General features: G+C 37.8%; 1 protein-coding gene across 4 annotated transcripts in view; it reads left to right on the forward strand.

The window, feature by feature from the left end:
* The window catches only part of POU6F2 (POU class 6 homeobox 2), a 304,798-nt gene that overhangs the window by 201,621 nt on the left and 90,623 nt on the right, over positions 1-12,554 (forward strand). For all 4 annotated transcript variants that reach the window (XM_068201738.1, XM_068201754.1, XM_068201732.1 and 1 more), the window contains exon 5: positions 10,851-11,152. In XM_068201738.1, the coding sequence (XP_068057839.1) occupies positions 10,851-11,152 (302 nt within the window). The remainder of the gene's footprint in view (positions 1-10,850; positions 11,153-12,554) is intronic.

Raw genomic sequence — 12,554 nt, forward strand, 5'->3', positions numbered from 1 at the left:
AAAATAAAGGCAGGAATTTACACATCTTTTGCACAGCTCTTTTTCACAATCACATTTATAATATTATTTTCTGACAATAATGTTTAGCCAGATTTGCATTTGCTTCAGTTCCCTGTTCAAAGGTGAGGATTGCTGGAGTACTATCAAAATTCCATAAACTATAAAGCAGCAGTGTCTACAGCTGGTATAGAAGAGAAGCTGTTGGGGCCTTATGTGCACAAAGAGAAGGTTCTGCATGAGAAGAGCAGTGGTTGAACCACTGGAGATGATGGCCATAGGAACTGCCATAGTCTATAGAAGGCTGGAGGACCTCTGCAGAGCTGATCTTTCCAGGCAGTCTTTAGACAAACATGAGTCCAAAACCGGCCATATTTTTGAAGACTGTGGGAGAGAGGGGAGAAAAAGGGTAGTGTTGTGGTAATGTTATGCTGGACCTGGCTCTTCCTCAAGGATGGAGATGAAAAAATATTTTGCCCATGCTCCTTGGCACTTGGATGGAAAATCAAAGGGACCCATATTTATTTAATCTTCACTGAAAACACACAATAGAATAAATATTTGTAGCTGGCAAATGGAAAAGTTTTAAATTGATGATGGAAGAAACATTCATTTCCAAGCTTCTGAGCGAGCTATTAAAATCAACAGAGTAAAGACAAAATCCCTGGCACTGAAAATGAAAGGAACAGTCTTTGTATCTACTTAATCAAGTAGTGGTTTCAGATTTCCATGTGCACTAACTGTGCCAACTTTTGTTCTCAGGGTTGCCATGACAGAAAGTTCATCCCACTTGCTCAGTGCTTTTTCCACTAACTTTTAAAATTAGAAGTTAATTTAAGCAAAAAGCTAAATCTTGTATCGACACTGGCATGTATTTCCTTGTTTTGTACTGTTGAATGCTCCAGGCTTTTCATTAAAATGCACTTTTTTGAAACAAGCTCATCTCCATTTAATTGGCATTGGAGTTAGTATAGTAAATATAGTAGTGATGTTTTAGTACAGTAAATATAGTAGCGATGAGTACTACACTAATGGTGTAGTATTTCTACCTACACTAGTCAGTGGGCTTTTGCAAGAGGGTGAGAAATTCACTAATTTCAAAAACAAGGGAATTTGTGGACAGCAAATTCTCTCCTCTTGCCCTCCACACCCAAACATCATTATCTATGGCTATACATTAGCAATCAATTTCACATTATGACCAGTATTTTCATTATCATGAAAATTTTCTTAATTCTCTACAGTTTAAGGTAGCTTTTGCATTATTTTATGAAAATAAAATCATTTTTATATATAATATAACAGAAGAAAATTTTAAAAGAAAATAGTAGTTGTTTGGAAACTTCCCACAACCCAGATCCATCACTGTTTTATATGGTGAATAAATTATGCATGTCAGGATACATTCTCTTATGTATTTTCTGTATTTTTAGAGCAAATTCTGGAGGATTCTTCTATAATTCTTAAAAGGACGCTGTTAATAGCAGGTGTATTTAATATGCATAACAACCTTAATGTGTTGGTCATGTTTTGTAGAATCATTGAGATTTGGTATAGTTAACATAGCTGATGTGACACAAACTCTTATTTAAAATATTTCATCATTCTGAATAATAAAATTCGGGCAAAATTAGTTGCCTTAAGGAAGGTAAAGACTAGCTTTGTGTTAGTTTTTTTGGAGATTAGCAACAAAATTCAGCTTTCCTTCCATTAGCTGGTCTGGAAAAACAAGTATTTTCATTGATAAGGGTGATAAAGTATTAGCTACTGCATCAAAAGGGTGCCAATATTCTGTTCAGACTGAATATATGTACATAAATAGTGAATAATTTTTGAATATATATTTTGCCAATTGAAAATTCTTCCTTTATGTCCTTTTGATTTTGTTGTTCTTCTATAACTGGGGACTCCAGCTCCATGTAAATAAATGCATAATTTTAAGTGGAAGTTCTTTTATTAATATCTATGTGTTCCTTTCAAATTAATAATTAACCTTGAAGAAACAACTTAAGAGCCAAAGTAAGATCTAGATGGAGTTTGTTCAAAGGGCTGCTATTAACTGCTAGTTTTCAGTGTTCAAAAATGTACAAATTACCAAAAAACATGGGGTTTCCTATGTGCTTTTGGATGCCATGAAGTGTATAGTACATTGACTGGGCAGTGCAATGCAGCTGCTTTTCTGGACTCCCCAGTCATTCTCTTCAGCTGTGCATGGGTCTCATCCTAACAGAAGCGTGACTGACTTCACAACCTGTGAATGAGTATTGACTATAAAATCGTCTCCCACCTGAATTCTTTACTGATGAGCAGTAGAATACGTAGTATTATGTGAAAAACCAGGTTGTTTATTACATCAGTGAGCAGGAAGTTAGGTAGACGGCAGCACATAAGCACACAAACAGCAGCTAATTCACTGTTGCTGCACAAAGGTGCCAAGCACAGCCAAACTAGGAGTAGTATCTGAAGCAACAAGATGTTTGGCTGATGAACAGTAGAGACTGGAAAGAAATCTCATATGCAGCCACTCTCATTTTACTGCAAACTAAAACTGAGCAGTCAGTCCATCTGTGCCACATACCAGCTGCACAGTCTAGAACCATTGCTTCCCTATTGTTTAACTTTGTTTTGAATCTCTCCACAAGTAAAATAAACTAGAAAAAGGGATATAGGCAGATTGTCTCAAACTGGCCTGTAGTCAGCTTAAGTATCACAAAAACAAAACAGCTACAGATACTATGTTATGTTTTGAAATGCACATAACTAAATGCATGTTCTTAATTATGCACGGCATATACTAAAACTCATGGAAGATTCTTAAAGACAGCAAAATAGAGTTACTGTGAGTCAACAGTAGGCAAACAGCAGGTTCCCTGCTGGTGGTACATACATTCCGGAATAACTTGTGGTATGATAGATTACCAAAGTAAAGTTCACCTCCCAGCTCTTCTATGGTTTCTGGTGTGGAGGTTGTTGCATAGTGTAGAGAAACACTGATCCCTCTTATAAAGAAAGAACACCTCTATCTTCTGCTCACATAGTGATGTTACAGCACCTAGCACAAGCACCTCCTCACCAACCTGTGCTCGAGATTGTTTCTGGACCACAGCTAATAAAGCAGTGCCCCTTGTGACACAGACAAAGCTTTTTAGTCCATTTTCATTCTTCTGTGCCTGGTGAAGAATACCACATTCAACATGGTACTGCATTTGTGTCCCAGCTGTTGATGAGTAGTGTTCAGTCCCTACACAGGAATAGGGAGCCATGTGTTTTCTTTTGCTTCATGTTCTCCTCTACCTTTTTTACCCTGTTACTGCTATTTTAAATTTTTCATGTCTTGGTAAAAGCAGACACGTTCTGCTTTTTTTTTCAGCATGGTTCAAGGCCATATTGAGAAAAACAGAGTCTGTTAACAAGGTTGAAGCTCAAATCACTGCTCCAGCAGAGAATTTGTGCGCGGCAAGGTAGAACTGCCATTTTTGCACCTGGTTCTTCTACTTGCTTTTGTAGTTTTATAGACTGTAAAGAAAAGAAGAGGGCTGCGCTGCATTTTTCCCTTTCTCCTTATAGTGTGTATGTTGCTGTTTTCTGAGTCATTCCATGGCCTCTTCTCACTCTGTTCAGTTAACTTCTTTGGCTGGAATTCATACACAAAAACAGAATTTACAGGTTCTTGATTCTTAGAGTTCTTAATAGAAAACAGAAATTCAAGTATTTTTCATTCAGATAAGACTGGAAGTGAAAATTGATAGAAACATGGTTACAATGAGCATGTGAGACATGAAAGCAAACACTTATATCAAGTCACCTGCTGGATACTGTAGCCTGTATTGCTTCCCTAGGTTGAGGTTGGGATAATGTGACATTATCCTATGCCATTCCCAGGACACTTGCACAAACTCAGCATACAGACCAACCTTTTAGACCACAAATATTTTGATCCGCTATTTGATCACATTATTAAAAAAGCCCTGCAAACACACACATGTACAAAATACCTAGTACATTTCACTTACAGTAATTTTACTTTTAGTTTAGGAAACATCACTCACTTCAAAGACTCCTTGAAGAGACTTCTTGTAATTCCTGATCTTCAAAGATCCATTGCTGAAGCTACAACTGGATAAATATTTCTTTGTCCAAAGAGCCATTTACCATAAACAATTATAGAAGATGGAATTGCAGATCTGTTACCTGAAAGAATGCAAAATCACTCTGAAGCCACCAAGCAGTTCAACAAGCTCCTCTTGATGAGACTTTGCCCCAAAGCCTCACATAGGCACACTGTCAGGAGAAATGGCAGGATACCTGGTGGACTGGGGACCTGTGACTCTCTGAACTGTAGGACAGGATTCTGCACAACCTCTTCCAAGGCTTCTGAGGCTGTGCATTGTTGCACTGCTTTTTATACAACTATTGCTACTTTGAGTATGTCAAACACTTAGTCTGCGTGTGTTCCACTGAAATTATGATTCCCGTCAATGTTAGAGCACTGAAAAGTTAAGGAGAGCAAAAATAAGCTGCAGTTCCTCTCATTAAAGGTTGTATGTGCAGAGAATGTCCAGATTTTGTTTTATGTCCATTATAAATCATGGTCATTGTTGTGTGAATCAGCAGACTGTTGTTTCTAAGTTAATTTCTTTGTGTCATTCATCCATTCCCTGTCATATGCCTTCAGCTATGAAATCTTACATTGGGTTCTGTTGGCCTTAAAATGATAATCTTTTCACTGTCAATTAGTTTCTTGGTAAGGAGTCCTGAAGAATTTTTTCCCATGAATTGGGGGGTTATCTTAAATTCTGTTCCAGAGGAACATAGTTATGGGCTCAATATGGTCTTGAAATACACTCTGTAGGAATACCATGCCACTTAAATTGATTTTTCTATTCTGTTCTTAGACAATCTGGCACTGGTTCTGCACTCTATAATTAGAAAACTGCTTTTATCTGGTATAAGGACTTAATTGGAAGATCTTACCCCTGATCTGTGAGTCATGTTTTCACAAAAAAAAAAAAAAAAAAAAAGCTGGTAAAATTTAGATATTTAGCATATCTAGATTATTTTTTTGACACACAGACTTTGGCATTCAAACATATACAGTGTTGTCATACTATGCTTAATTGCCTGTCTTTGAACAAGACTCCCAAGACAAGTCATCCTGATTGATCCCCTGTGTCTTGATGATACCCTGACTCCAGTTAACGTTTCAACCATTTGTACAATATGAGACCTATGGTCCCATTTGAACTGAGAAAGTAAATGTCTTATTAAAGTCTAATTTCTCCAGCTTGTTCTTGCCTTTGGGCATTTTAAATAGGTTAATGCAATTTTTACAATATACTCAGGGAACTTTACTCGCAATTTTGTCATAAACTAGCCCCTAGATTATCTTAAAGTGGGAATTGTTCCAAATATACTTTTCCTGGTACTTAGTCAAGCTCTCCACCTTAGAACTTTTTGTTCTTCTTTGTTTTACTTTTTTTTCTTTTTTTTCTTTTCTATTTTTTTTTCTTCTCAAGATTTTAATGGATTATCATACATTTTATAGTTTGATGAGGAAAAAAAAAGTCAGATTTATTTAATGCATTGGATCATTTTTCAAGGAAGCTCCAGCATTCATCAAAATGTAGAGACACCACAGGCACCATATAAATTATGATGGTTTTCTTCCTAATACTTCCTTTTTATTGCCTACTTTCTTTAATGTGAATTCAGTGCTCATGAACGATTCTGGATATGACAACCCTAGAAAGTGAAGCCCTCTGTTTATCTGCAGAATTAGTGCAGAGGACTATTGGTAATGCAAGTTTCTCCCCATAACCCCGTCTGTGTTTTGCAGCTGTAACCTTGAGGGATCACCTTTAGGAGCAAGGAGATGACTTGATCCATGTACTCTTTCCATTCTTAGCCTCCCTCCTGAAAGTGCAAATAAAGATGTCCATTGATGCCATTCAAGACCATAGTCTTTTTGATCTTCCTCATTAAATATTGTGAGACCATCAATTTATTACCTTGACTGTGTGGCATACTTCTTCCAATGCAGGCAGGCTTTCTGTGGATATCTGTGTGTGAATAAGACTTCTATACAATTAATACATCTTCTGTAAGGTAGAAAACATGCAAAAGCATCATTAAAGTGCTATGACTTTTGTTCCCTATATTGACCTAGGATGAATTTGAGCCAGTGATTTAGAAATAATATGCTCTGTATCCCATTACTAATCTCTTCAGCCACAAGTCCAACCCTTCAGGGATTTTTTTTTTTCACAAAGAGAAGGCTAACATATTTAAAAGAACTCACATTTTACTCTCAAGAAGAAAATCCGAGCATATGAAAAAACGTGAGTATTTGGCTAACCTACCCCTCATTACCCAGGAGGGAGAGAATGTAAATGCGAGCTTGCATTAGATTGTTCAGTGTGTGTATTCAATCTTTAGAAATCTGTTTCAAAGAAAAGAAAGGCATAAACCTCATTAGAAAAGAAATAACAGGGTGGAAAAAAAAAGCGAGCCATGTCAGTTCAAACGCAAGCCCAGATGCTAAAGTTAGTTACACTTTTTAGTTTAAGGCAATGCAAATCCATTCTCCATTACAGGGGAAGTGGAAAAAGGCATTAAGCCCTTGAAATGACAGGAGTCAAGTTCTGTGCTCAGTCAAATAGGAAAAGGTTTAATGTGTGGTTTTCTTCTTTTTAGTCCATTGTACATTGTATCAAGGCACTGAAGAACAACTATTCAATTACGTAAATAGGAGGAGAGAAGCTAGAGTAGCACAATTGTAAGCTAAAATTGTTTCTTATTCCTCCTACCCCTCCTTCCTCTTTACACAGAAACAAACATGCACAAAACATTAAGAAAATAAATCAGAATTTATATGAAGGTTATCCACAAGAGCAGATTCTAGATACAATTTGTATCCCTGAATATTAATTTGATCTTCTGCCAAGCACTGTAGAGGTCTTAAGAATCTGAGTTTATATTGTGAAGGAGAGGTGAAAAAGGAGTCCTAATTTGAAATTGTTTTCATTATATAAACATTTGTGAGCACACTTATGTTCCTTGCTTTTTGGAGAATTGTGATTAAACTTTAAAATGTATGTTTTAACCTAAAGTAAAACTAGGGATATTCCCCTACTTATGTCACAATATGTTAGCCAGAGGCAGCAGACAGTTGCTACTATTTTCCATTAATCAGGCTTGGGAAATGAAGACAGAGCCTCTTCAGTTTGCCCACTACAACAAAGCTTCACTCATCCCCCTGTTATGCATCAGACTGCTTCTTTCAGCACGGTTGCCTCAGAGGTGAATTTTCCCCATTGTAACACTCTATTTGGCAGAAGGGCATTTTCATTTCATTTTAGTTTCCTGTGTAAGTAACTAGCAGAGGAATAGAATAAGAAATGACACATTTTGTGTGAATATTGTAAATGCATGGCAACACTATGCCTAAGGTATCCCCCAAAGAAAGTCAAGGAGGAGTATGTACCTTAGGTCGTAACTTTGTCTAATCCACAAAGTAGCCTGAGATCTGTGGCAAGTATTGCAGTAGATGACCTAGGAGATCAGAAAGTTTGCTTTTCACTGCCTCTTGACCATTGATATCCACCACTTAATTCCATGCCTCTTATTCTAATGTAAATGCTTTGATACCATGAGTTTGAACCATAGGTTTTAAAACTTCACACGCCATTGTTTCTTCATAGCTATCAGTTATATTTACCATCATCTTGGATACCTGGTATATATGCAACATGTATTTTTTTAGGGAGAGTTGAAATGTCACACAGCTTTTGTGGATTTTCATCACAATTTTTTATTGTTTGCATACATTTTTAGTTGTGTCTGTCTTTTAGAGTGATGTACTTTATGTTGAACTTTTTAACCATAAAAAGAACTTTCTGCAATTCTTTGCAAGCCTTTTTAATTCTTGAATGCAATTGTGAAAGTAGCACTTTTCACTAAAATATGTCAAAGTTTTACCCAGCTGTTAGCCAGTAAGTCATAAAAAAGATTCCTGTGAGGTAGGCAGTGCATGTTATCTTTTATACATGCAGACATCGCACTATTGTACCACCTGAAATTCCATCAGGCTCCAAGCTCTGCAGAAAGTGACAAATGCTAGACAGGTATACTATTTATAATGGATGAGCTATGCAAGCAAGCTCTGGGAGTTGGATTGGATTTGATTGCAAACAATAATATGATACAATCCCTGCTGTGGATAGTAAACACACTGTGAGAGGAAGTGCAATCTGGCAGCATGAACACCAGACTACAGGCATGATCCAGAGCCCTAAATCCACGTTCATGGTGCAGCTACTGTGTGGCTTTCAGAACAGCTTTTCTGATCTAACAGACCTTCCAATTCCTTATCTGTTTGTTTAGCAACAGCATGTTAAACAATCATACCTGTCTAAAACACTTCAATGCAATTTATAGCTCATCATGGTGATGGGCTTCAGAGAAGCTTTTTAAAGGAATGACATGAAAACACAAGTTATTTGAATAATTTTGTGCAGCTGCTGGCAATAAACTTGCAAACTTTTCCATGAAGTAATTAATCAGATTATCCTTCAGGGAATATCTTCTACCCCAGCAAGAATATTTTCATTTCCAGTGCAAAAGTGAATGGTAGAATATCGATCTTCCTGCTTTCACCAACATTCAGGTGTTGAGCAGTACTGAAAGCAAAGGTTTTCTAGTCTTAGATGAGAAGGTTTTGTCTCCCCCTGTCCAAACTGTGCACACACAACATAAAACAGTCCCACATTCCTCTTCATGAGCCATGTGGATTAGAAGTTATGCTTCTGTGGGATGTTATTTAATTTCTGTGTTGGAGTCTGTGGATGCAGTAAGGATCAGTTTGAAGTCTTGGTTGTGGTTATCAGTGGTTCAGTCTGTTAAGCTATCACAGTTGAAGAAATAGCCTGCACAATAGAAAGAGTTAGTCTAGATTTCTTTTTTCCTTGTGGGAATGGGAAGGGTCTTTCTGCTTCTACAGATAGAATTGGTGAATGGTTTTCCTTGTCATCTGAGATGATTCATGCTATGAATCTATGCAGTTGCTTTTTTGTATACACACCTTTTTTGTTCTCACATGCCTTGGATTATATTTCCACTTGCTACCCTGTTGGCTTTGGGGCATTTAGGTACAAATTCTCATTGGGAAATTGATGGGAGTTTTCCCTCACTTCTCCAGGATGATTTCTTTTGCATGAGATACCATGCATGTTTTTAATCTGATGGTCACTCTGCTTTGTGTTGAAACACAAAACTTCTATGAGTAATTTTCTTGATAGAAATATATTGGTCTTATCAGTCCTCCTTTGAATTATTAGGATTCTCTGTTGAAGTCACATACGCATGGCTATAATTCTTGTTAAAGCATATTTTTAGTTTGATTTCTGCATCTGTTGAAAGCAAATTTGGAGCAGCTATGAGCATGGGAATGGAGAGCCAACAGCTCTTCCTTTCAAGTCTTATACATTTCCTTCTTACAGCCTTTTCTGGTTTACCCTTTCTGCCTCATCTTTCTCCATTTTCTTTTCTTTTTTCTTTTTCTTATTCCAGTTTATGGCTCATTGATTTCATAAATTGCATCAAGACCTCAGGTTCAGCCTCAGGGCATAGACATCTAGAAAGCTGGAATAGGGATGTCGGCATGAAAAGAAAGTGGAGATGACTTGGCTTTATCTGCCAGTCCACAAATAACTTGGTCAACAGAGATTCTGGCCATGAAATCTGAGTGCCATTTTAAAAATAACAAATTTAATTCATTCCCAACTTACTTTTGCTTCTATGGATAGAAATTAGAATACAAGGTGGTGCTGGCAAAGAAGTATACAGAGCACAAAATATCATAATGACCTTGCAAGTTGTTTCACTTAGGATTTTATAGCTAACTAATTCAACCCTTAAGATGTTGATTAACATCTCTATGGCTGGAGACCGAGGTGACTTATTCAGGGCATAATCCCAGAAAGCATCAGTCTTCTGTGATGCTCTTGCTGCAGCTTAAAGCTGTTCTTCCTTAGTGACATCCCTATGACACACTTCCTGTCTTCCTGAATTTAATGAATGTCCTAGTCCGTTTGAAGATGTCTCTGGGAAATAAAGTTTGCCCTTTGTGCTAGCAGGTTGATGTGAGCCATGCACTTCCAAACATCATGTTTGAAGCATATGCTGTACAACAGATCTTAACAATCAGGAGTAAGTGAGCAGTGCAAATTACAAGAAGGAATTTATAGCTTTTAGATGTGAATTATAAGAAATAGTTCTTATTTCAGAGAGACACACATTTTATTAGGTATTTTTTGCTCCCTAGGCATCGCACAAGAAATTTCACAGCTGAATGTTTTATTTCCTGATACCTACTGCATAATGAAATGACAAAGTTCTTTTTAGAGTATCCTTTCTTTTATGACTGTGGCTTTCTCCTCCTTTACATAACAGCACTGGTTCATGTTATGAGTTCTTGCTATACTTACAAGTACAGTGATAATCTGTTCCTCTCTTCTATAGGCAGAGAATATTCCCATTGGCTTCACTGGTAAGCTTATCTGAGCCCCTCCTGGTCAGCTCTGAGCTCCATCCTGTGGGCAGACCTCTAGCCCTTTCAAAGGTTTGCTTTCATTGCCCCCAGGGAATCTAGCTCTTTACCACAGAATTACACAGGCAGAACCACAGGCTATTATTGATGGGAACAATTTCCTCCCACATCCTGAATTCTAGAGCCAGCTGTCCTCTAAGCAGTGTGCCCCTCAAAGTAAGATAACCAGAATTTTATCCAGAATACTTTTAATGCAGTAGGAATTACTGAAACTTGTATAACTCCCTTCCCTCTCTTCAATTCACAGCTACCTCATCCCTGAACTCTCAGCTTCAACAGCTTCAGCATCTTCAGCAGCTCCAGCATCAACAGCAGCAGCAGCAAAGCCAGCAGCAGCAGCAAGCTCAACAGGCACAGACTCCACAGCCAGCCCAGCAGACCCAGCAATCACAGCCACAGCCATCAGCACCACCACAACAGAACCAAACACAGTCCCAGAGCCAGAGCCAACCACCTCTAGCCTCACAGTCCTCCAGCTCCCCTCAGAAACCCAGCCAGTCACCAGGGCATGGCCTTCCATCTCCTCTTACTTCACCAAATCCATTGCAGGTAGGACACTACATACAAATCCCTAAAGGTCTAAAAACAGCATGTACATTCTCTCTTACTGCAAGGGGAAACAAAGGAAAAGCTACACCTTCTGACCACACAGGCTGAGAAATTCCACCTTGTATTACTCAATCCTTATGGGCACTCGGCTTAGAACAGCTAAAAGGCCTGATGAACCAGAAAAACATAGCTAATGATGGTTCTAGGATGCTGCTTCCTGAAGAGTAAATGTCTTTTGCTTTTAAAGCCTCATGTCATAAAATTCATAGAAAACTCTTTAATTTTTTTTCCACATATTCATTGTGTGACATTCACAAAAGACATTTGCCCAGCATTCACCCTTTATGATAACTTAAGAGGGTAACAATATTAGTGGTTCATTAGGAGATGATCCTGACCGTCAGCTTCTGCTGATGGACATGTGCATGGGGTGGATGTGTTACCTCTCCTCTTGAAATCACAGTCCTAATTTTTATCCTGCTAATAATCAAATACTTCTGTTAAGGTTCTTAGTATAGGTTCCAAAGCTAAGGATGCCAGTTAATGCCATTCATTGATGCTCACTCCAATGACATGGTTATTTTTTAATGGATCAGCAGCTACCACATCCATATTGATGCTCAGCTCTGCCCATCTTAAGAAGTCCAGGGCAGAAACAGGAGAGCTCTGGTCCCCTGGTCCTATGTTCTTAGAGCTGGGTGTTCTTGCCCTATATGTGTTGTCCTACATTCTCACTGTGCAAGAACAGCTTTGACTGTACCCATAAGCAGTGTGATTCTGAACACCAGGGTAGTCTGTGAAGTGAGTGGAATCTTATGCACTAGGCAGTGAAACTGCACTTAGAAGCCAGAAAAGTCTCTATCAACTTTCGTCTTTAAATTTTGAGACACCACTTAAAATATTTTATCCACACTGATGGATTTAGATCCATTTCCTTCAGAAATAAAACTGCATTAGCTTAATAATTAAACAATCCTTTTTTAGGCAATTAAGAGAATTGGTTTGCAAGAAGCTTTTCTTGCATGTGGCCAGTTAAACCTGCATTAATCTGAGCTTCATCTGAATTGCATTAAATCTGATTTTTTAAAATTATTTAGATAATAGACTTAAAAGTCTGCAAGATATGTGTCCTTGATTGCTGAACTTTTTCTTAGAGTGGAGAATAATGCTTCTAAAGCTAGTTCTATGTATTGTCTTAAGGACTACATAGGCATCACTTAATACCCCATCTATCATGTTAGTGAGTGCTTTGGGGCTTTTTATATGCAGATTATTGACATTCGGAGACACAGATATTTTCAGGGGAGCTTCTGTTACATTTTATTGTCTCGGTACAGCTGTAATGTAAGCACACTAACTGTACTCATGATATTTTGCTAAAATTGCCTGCTAAATATTGTGT

This window comes from Anomalospiza imberbis, chromosome 1, assembly GCF_031753505.1.
Source record: "Anomalospiza imberbis isolate Cuckoo-Finch-1a 21T00152 chromosome 1, ASM3175350v1, whole genome shotgun sequence".
In the NCBI taxonomy this organism is placed as follows: Eukaryota; Metazoa; Chordata; class Aves; order Passeriformes; family Viduidae; genus Anomalospiza; species Anomalospiza imberbis.